The sequence below is a fragment of the Phaenicophaeus curvirostris genome, chromosome 19, assembly GCF_032191515.1.
Source record: "Phaenicophaeus curvirostris isolate KB17595 chromosome 19, BPBGC_Pcur_1.0, whole genome shotgun sequence".
Taxonomy (NCBI): Eukaryota; Metazoa; Chordata; class Aves; order Cuculiformes; family Cuculidae; genus Phaenicophaeus; species Phaenicophaeus curvirostris.
Genome location: NC_091410.1, coordinates 14768836 through 14776923, shown reverse-complemented (window position 1 = coordinate 14776923; position 8088 = coordinate 14768836). Strand labels below are relative to the sequence as shown.

At 50.8% G+C, this 8088-nt stretch overlaps 1 protein-coding gene across 3 annotated transcripts in view; it reads left to right on the top strand.

Annotated features, from left to right (window-relative positions):
- The first annotated feature begins 398 nt into the window (after positions 1-398).
- The window catches only part of RECQL5 (RecQ like helicase 5), a 33400-nt gene continuing 25710 nt past the window's right edge, over positions 399-8088 (top strand). For 2 of the 3 annotated variants that reach the window (XM_069872296.1, XM_069872295.1), the window contains exons 1-7: positions 399-554; positions 1741-1862; positions 2834-3352; positions 4042-4147; positions 4602-4713; positions 6705-6867; positions 7208-7290. In XM_069872296.1, the coding sequence (XP_069728397.1) occupies positions 434-554; positions 1741-1862; positions 2834-3352; positions 4042-4147; positions 4602-4713; positions 6705-6867; positions 7208-7290 (1226 nt within the window). In that variant the 5' untranslated portion in view covers positions 399-433. The remainder of the gene's footprint in view (positions 555-1740; positions 1863-2833; positions 3353-4041; positions 4148-4601; positions 4714-6704; positions 6868-7207; positions 7291-8088) is intronic. The other variant, XM_069872297.1, reaches the window with a different exon arrangement.

The following is an 8088-nucleotide window of genomic DNA, read 5'->3' as shown; positions in this document are numbered from 1 at the left end:
CTTCCGGCGCGCGGCAGTAACGTAACGGCGCGGTCGCCATAGCGACGCTGTCCCTTCCGCCTCGCGCGGCTGCGGGGTGAGCGGGCGGAGGGGCGGCCTGGGGCTGCGCCGGTGAGCGGGGCCGGAGCCGCGCGGCGGGGGGAGCGAGCGGCACCGCGGCCCCCAGCACCGCCGAGCCGGAGAGCGTCTGGGGCTGAAATAGCGCGGGGGTGGGCGGGAGCGGTCGGCGCCGGGGCCGTTAGCAGCAGGGAGCTTGTAGAGCGTCAGGGGCTGAGGTAACGGGGGAGGCCGGCTCGGAGCGAACGGTGCCGGGGCTCCCTCCGGCGAGGGGCCTGGAGAGCGTCGGGGCAGGAATGACGGGGCTGGTAGGCACGCGGGGCGGGGCGCGAGCGGGGTCAGCGCTGGTTGTGTCCCGGCTCGCAGCCTCCTTACGATGAGCGGCAAGGCCCCCCCGGCGCTGGAGGGCAAGGTCCGGACGGCGCTGCGGGACATCTTCGGCTTCGAGGCGTTCAAGACCGCCCTGCAGGAAAGCGCGACCATGACTGTGGCCAGAGGTGAGAATTGGAGATGTGAACGAGTCTGGTTCTCCACCTCCGTGCGGGGCGGTGCAGCAGGAGCTGCTCTCGTGTTTGTAGAAGAAGCGTCACCTGAGCTGGGCAGCACCCGGCCCTCCGATCCCTCCTCTGCTCTGAGGCCTTTCAGTGTCACAGGAGCACGAGTGTGAGCTGTGCATCAGCTCGCTGAGTGCAGCTCTGCCCTGTCTGTTCTGCTCTGCATTTGTCCTGTAACACCCGCATTGCAGTGAGCAGGAAACAGGGTATGTTAAAGGGCAGCTGCGATCTCTGGAGGCATCTGCCACCGTGTTTGTAGTCAGATGAGCGCAGGAGCGTTCACTCTTACGTGCTTTCACACTAAACCTGTCCCTCTGTTTGAGCTGATGCCAGTAGAAGATACTAGATCTCCCAGCATGGTTCATATCTGTGCTCTGAATCACACAGCTGTTATCAGAAACATGATTTTACTGGTGCCAACATTCACCGTCGGCTGAGCAGGGGTACATGCAGGCCACCAGCCTGCAGCTCCCCAGCAGGCCTTGCACTGCAAATCACAGTGGGGTCGAATGCACTTAGAGTATCCCTACAGTTCCCTGGGTGGCCGGGAGCCACGCGGATGAGCTGTTGACCTCAGTCCATCCTAGAGCACTGTCCTGCTGGCAGGGTCTCTGCCTGTTGACACTGCAGGCCCTGCCTGCTCCCTGACTTGAAGCAGATCCTGCTCAGTGCAGTAACAGTTGCTGGCCACACAATATTATCTGCGTGGTTGAGATTTTCAACCCTTATTCCTTACAAGGAGCTTTTCTGGGATAAGCTTTAGGGGAGGCGATAAAGATCTGTCACAGGGGCTGGTAATTTGGTAACTGGAGGACCAGGACCGAAAGCTGCTTGTCTGGAAGAGAATTAACATGAATAACTGGTTTAACTTCTCCTTTTTCTTGGTTTCTGTGTCTCCTCTGGTACTTCATAAGCCTGTTTCTAAACAGTTACAAAGCAATCAGAGGTTGTTTGAAGGAAGCCACTGCAGCCGTGCAAAGCATTGTAATGCTTTCAAATGGAGCATCTGTCACTGACTTGCCACACGGTGCACGCTGTCCCTCAGCCTTTCTGCGCACACTCTCCTGCCAGAGCTCCAGGACCTCCCCACCACGTGGTAGCCTTGAGCTTTCTTCTGTTGTCTTTGCAGGAGAGAAGGATGTGTTTGTGTGCATGCCCACAGGCGCAGGGAAATCCCTCTGCTACCAGCTTCCTGCGGTTCTGGCAGTGGGCATCGCCATTGTCATTTCACCTCTGATTGCCCTGATCCAGGTAACTGTCTCCTCTTGGCTGTGGAAAAGTTGCCAGGGAAGAGGGTTGGGAGCGCTGGAGGCACAGCTGCCTCTTGGCCTTCTGTCCGCCTGTCTCTGCTGCCAGCCTGCCTCCAGATTCCCATCTTGGTGTGGGGTCCCTGCCCTGCTCATAGGGGAAGGGCAGCAGTGCAGCTCTGGTATGATGCTAAGCAGTTCTCAGGGTTTCCCTTGTATTTGTTATCCCTGAGCCTTTCTCCATTTTTACCAGTTGCCTCTTTCCTCCAGTGTGATAAAGACAGACAGTAGAATTCCCCAAACAGACCGAACCGGATCGTTCCCCAGAAGGAAACTGCCATCATACCTATAAAGTAATAATTCTGGGAATGGTAATGTGCAAGTGAACAGCTCAGTGTAGGGATGGGGAGGTGGGTTTGTCTGCCCAGGGTTTGCCTGGATGTGATGCCATGTGTTCTTGGTTTTTATGGCATGATTCTCATCCAGACTTGGTTCTGTTGCAGTGGTAGTTTGCATGACTCTTATATTTTATCTTCTTTCCGCTGTCTTTATAACAGCCTTTGGCTAGGTTGGAATGAAGCACAGGTTGGTGGTATTCATTTTCCACCTGAGGCAGCTGGTGGTGTCAGTCCCAGGGGCAGTGGTGGCTGGTCTCGGCTCCCTGTGGCTATGGCAAGTTACATTGTACAGGCCCTGGTGGCTGTTCCGTAGCAGCACAGACTGTCTGAAGTGAATGGATGCACAGAAATGCAGTTGGATGTTAGGGCTGGGCAGATACGCTTGCAGTGGAAGGTAAAGACATGTGGCATGGGAGTTCTGAATGCCCAGACTGTTGGTGTGTGTTGTCCTGAGACTCAGTCCTGGAGGTGGAAGCTGAGGCCTCCTCTGGATCTCCACAGTAGTCTCCCTTGGTGATGGTGCCTTGCTTTATATCCTTTTGCTTTTCCTTTAACTTTAATTTTGTGTTCCCTCTAGGATCAGGTGGATCACTTACTGGCTCTGAAGATCAAAGCCTGCTCTCTGAACTCCAAGCTTTCTGCCCAGGAAAAGAAGACCATCCTGGCTGACTTAGCCAGTGAGAGGCCCCAGGTGAAGCTCCTCTACCTCACCCCAGAGATGGCAGCCGCCTCTTCCTTCCAGCCTGTGCTGAGCTCTCTGGTGTCTCGACACCTCTTGTCCTACCTGATAATTGATGAAGCGCACTGCGTCTCCCAGTGGGGACACGATTTCCGACCAGACTACCTGCGGCTGGGCACCCTGCGCGCTCGCATACCCAATACGCCTTGCATAGCCCTGACTGCCACTGCCACCAAGCAGGTTCAGGAGGACATTGTGGCAGCACTTAAGCTGAAGCACCCGCTTGCCACATTTAAGACTCCTTGCTTCAGATCTAACCTGTTCTATGACGTGCAATTCAAAGAGCTCTTGAGTGATCCGTATGCCAGCCTGAAGGACTTCTGTCTGAAGGCGCTCGAAGTGAAGAACACACCTGGGGTAGGTTTTACATTTGGGGAAGAGGGCTAAACTGGACAAAATCTGCCTTAATGGCCATTGGCATTCTGGTGGTGGTACAGCCCCAACAAGCCTGTGGCAGGGAAGGAGGAGGGCGCTGGAAGCAAGGTGCTCATGCGTGGCTTTCAGTTCCTCTCAAAGTGGTGCTCGCATATGGTTTTAGTTCCCCTAAAGTAGGTAGGACGTGAAAGCTGCGTTCCTGTCAGAGGTGTCCTCAGAAGGGATTGGTCTAAAAGAAAACGGATTAGAAACATGTGACTAGCATTTCTGTCTGAGTTCATCATGTCCTGGTTGATCATTGTATGTTTGCTGGTGTTCTGCTCACTAGGGCAGCAAGGGTGAACAGAAGCATTTAAAATATTGCTTTAAATTTCCTGCTCTTAACGCCAGTCCCTAAAATAGTTCTGAGCCACTCGGCTATAGCCTCTGCACCTGAGTTTATCTGTATGGCAGAGGGAGGCTGCTTCTTGCCTCATGTCTCCTGGGAGAGGACTGGGGGGCTGTTTGGCCTGATTTACTTTTGTGCTGCAACAGCATCCTTTGGTTGCAGGGGCTCAGCCTGTAGGGGAGATGAGCGTCAGGCATCCCTGCTGTCCTCCCCCCATGCTGGTGACTGCAGTGTTGCGGCTTGGCTGCAGACGGGGTCACAGCTGTTCTGTCGTGTCTGCCAGGTATACTCAGGTTGTGGCATCGTGTACTGCCGGACGAGGGATGTGTGCGACCAGCTGGCTATCGAGCTGAGCTACCGAGGAGTGAAAGCCAAGGCCTACCATGCAGGTACTGGGAGCTGCTGGTAGGACTGAACTGTGCTGCCTTTGAAACCTGGGCTGGGTCTTCCTGTTAGTAATAACAGCTTTCTAGGCATAGTCTGCGCTGTACCTGTTACTCATGTCAGGTCTGCGAGGCAGGACTGGGGCCTTCCACAGAGTGACATTCCCTTCACTCCAGAGCTGCTGGTTTTGTTGGGTCTTGCATGGCCTAAATATAACAACTGTGTTCATCCCAGGAGGAATCTGAATTTTTCTCTTTGGAATAGAAACAGCTGCTGCTGACTTCTGCTTGATCGCAGGCCAACTTAAACATGGGAAAAGAGGAGTGTGTACATCAGTCAGAGTCAGCTCTTGTGAGGGGGCTGGCTCGCAGTGGGGGATTGGAACAGGGAGAAAATCTATGTTTCTTTTCACTTTTTTTTTAATTAGTTGTTGTTTCCTTCCTCATTTTCTTTTCCTAGGACTCAGGGCAGCTGACAGGACTTCAGTCCAGAATGAATGGATGGAGGAGAAGATCCCTGTTATTGTTGCAACCATCAGTTTTGGGATGGGAGTTGACAAAGCAAATGTCAGGTGTGTGAGGCTGAGTGCTGTGCACCACCAGAGGCTGAAACCTGAGCTGTGGGAAGGGAGAGCCTTGGTCTCTGATGCCTGGTAGATCTGACTCAAATGACTGACGAGCACTTGCTAAACCCCACAATAACAGAGCTGAAGGTTTTTCATCTTAGAAGAAGGAAAAACAAACCTGCTAGGGTTTTGTAAAAAAATTAAAACCAAGGCACCAGGGCTTCTCTGCCAGTCCTCTTCAAAATGAATAAAATCAGAGTGCTTGGTTTCCACCACACCCTCTAGGGCTTCAGGAAGAGCCAGCTAGATGCAGTTGCAGCTGTGCCTTTCACTTCTTTTAGTGCAATAGCTGCTGTTAAAAAGCAGTGGGAAGAAAATCTGCACCTAAAATAATTCATACACCCTCTACCGAAATAGTCAGAGCCAGCTTTTTTTTAGAGATCTCCTTTTGCAATGGAATGGGGGAAAAAATAGCAGTTCACAAATGGCCATAACCATGTAAAAATACAACTCTAGTGGGAGGACAGAGACTTTACGTGTGTTTTCAATTACTGTTCCTCTGGGGCTTCTGTCGCTGTAACTGCTCCGTGTGGTTAGAACTCCTGCCCTGCAGTGCAGCTGTGCTGCACTGTGGTGTAAGCTGTGGGCACTCAGTAGAGGGGTAACTCGGGTGCACGCCTGTGCCTTCTGTCTGTTGTCCTGGTGCTGGCAGGTAACAGGATCCCGTAGCAGTGACAGGCTCTTTCACTACTTGGTGCGTGTTTTCCAAGAAAGAAATGAGAATTCTCGTGGGACAGCAGCAGGGATCAATGATGTTCAGAAACCGCTCTGCCCTGGCCAGTGCAGTGGTGATTAAGCAAGGCAGACTGAGAATGAAGTATTGCTGAAACACTCTTGTAATCTGATTAGTTTGTAAGGTATAGAGTTAGAGTTGTTCTTTACAGGATGGTTGTAAATAGTTTAAAGGATGTTATACTCCAGTCTTGGCAGCAGGGCCCTACTGCTTAGCTTTGCTCTACCTTGGCAGAGTTCTGAGCATTCATGCATGTGTTATCAAGTAAGATCAGGACGGACGGGTTCTGGAGGTAACTTTTGTGGACAAAAGGGAAAACAGAAGTGGTTTGTCTTTCTGGTGGAGTTTGCTTTTCCCTCTCTGCTGCTCATTCAGTTTTGCTTGAGATCATTTATCAATTTCTCCAGCAAACTTCCTGATGGGGAATAAATGTGTAGGGCTCTGATGCTTCCTGCCTGGCTGTTCCTGCAGTATTTGTGACTGAAGAAATGTGTTTGCTTGCTTTTGTAATCCTTTGCCACACCCGTATGCATCACACCTGCCTCTGGGACTGCTGAGTTTGAGGCAGGCTGGAATTTGAAACACCAGCAGTGTTGCTGTGCTACAAAATCTGCTCAACGCAGGTATGAGCTGAGCTGCTGGATATTCAGGTACAAGCAGGTTTTAAGCAGCCTCTGCAGGTGTCCCTTCTACAGAGAGGACCTGCAATTCCCTAGTGATCCACAGTGATATTCACTAGCTGGGAAAGGGTGCCCTCATCTACCTGGAAGCTTGGTGAGACAGAATTTCCCCTGCAGGCTTTGCTGGCAAAGAAGTGTTTTTTTAAAACTGAGCATTTAAAAATGTGTTCTGTAGTGTTCAAATGGTGTTCCACAAGTAAATAAGACTCTTTAATGCTGTATGTTATGGTAAAATCTCCCAAACTCAAGTCAGCATCCTCGTTCTCAGTCATCATTGCTGTACAATCGTGTGTGCATTTGGGATATTTGCATGCCTGTTCTTTTCCATCCATGTGCCATGACAGCCTGTGCACATGTTGAACTTAAATTTCAGTTGGCAAAGTCCCTTGCTCTGCTAAATTCTGTCTTTTATGCTTTTACTGTCCTTTTCTTTACTGATGTTGATGTCCACAAACACCACAATCACGTACACAGTGATCTGAAAAGCCTGCAGCCTTGTTTCCTCTTGTCTTTATCACATGCAGATTTGTTGCCCATTGGAATATTGCCAAGTCCATGGCTGGATATTACCAAGAGTCTGGCAGAGCTGGGAGAGATGGGAATCCATCCTGCTGCCGCCTCTATTACTCAAGGAATGACCGGGATCAAGTCAGCTTCCTGATTAAGAAGGAGCTCTCTAACCTCCAGGTAAAACCCCACCTGCTGAACCATGCTGCTTTGCTCTGAGCAGGTTTGCCTGCAGTGACCTCTGAATATGTGAAACAGAATGAGTGTTCCTGGGTCCAGAGCTGTCTGTAGCCCTGCTCCGAGGGACAGCAGGACGGTGCAAAGCAGGGAGAGAGAGCTGCCAGACCCAGCTTCAGCTCTGAGAGAGAGGCACGGGTGGGCAGAAGTCTGGAGCAGAGACACAGTGTCTGTAACTGTTTGCTATATCGATTGGAAGGGGTGGATTTGGTCATCGCTAGAGTTATTTTATCTGCTTATATTTTGAATGAAGACTATAGTCAATGTCCTCATCTCCTTTCAGGAAAAAAAAGGCACCTTGAAGGAATCTGACAAGGCTGTGATGACAGCTTTTGATGCCATTGTGAACTTCTGTGAAGAGCTGGGGTAAGTGCATATCTTTCCAACACTGTTTCATGTTGAGGGCACCATGCCCTGTTCTGGGGCACTGTTGTGGCTGAGATCTTGCATATCCAGGAAAAAAACATACTGGATGAACCACCTGATGTTTTGCTGTCTGGACTGAGGTGTCTCAGGGACACTTTCCTCGCTCACTCCCACCTCTGAGTTAACAGCGCCTGACCAAGTGACCTGGGGTTGTTAAGCTGTATCTCTGCTGGCTATGAGTGTGGCTATATTCTGTCTTTGGTGATGGGCTGGCTTAGTTGCATTTGCTTTTGTTTTGACTCTTCCCTCCTTCACTACATCACCGCTCTTCTAAAAAACACACAAGCAGCCTAATCGGCATGAGATGGAAACATGTAGCTTTAACGTTTCTCGGAGTCTCAGGGGCTCCACTCTGCAAAGTACCAGGCATCTGTGATCTTCATTGACCTTAGAAGGAGCTGATGGTGCTCAGAATGTTTCAGAAACAGGCCCAGATTACAAATATGCCCAGTCTAAATGCAGACTAGCAACCACAGCGTGCATTGTTCAGGCTTAGTTCATGGCTTGTAAACTGTAATTGTACCAATTACTGTTCTATGCTGGATAAGACATCAGAGCTATAATTTTTCCAGTAAGAGAGCGGTATGTGCTTGCCAACTGAAAATGGTCAATGTGTGTCTTGCTTTCAAGTCTGCATTTAGTTTCTTGTATAATGCCTGTGTCTAGGGCAACATTTTCAATGTGAACACAACACCTGCTTCTTTTCTGGTGCCTTGGTGAGCGTGTTCTCTCCCTGTG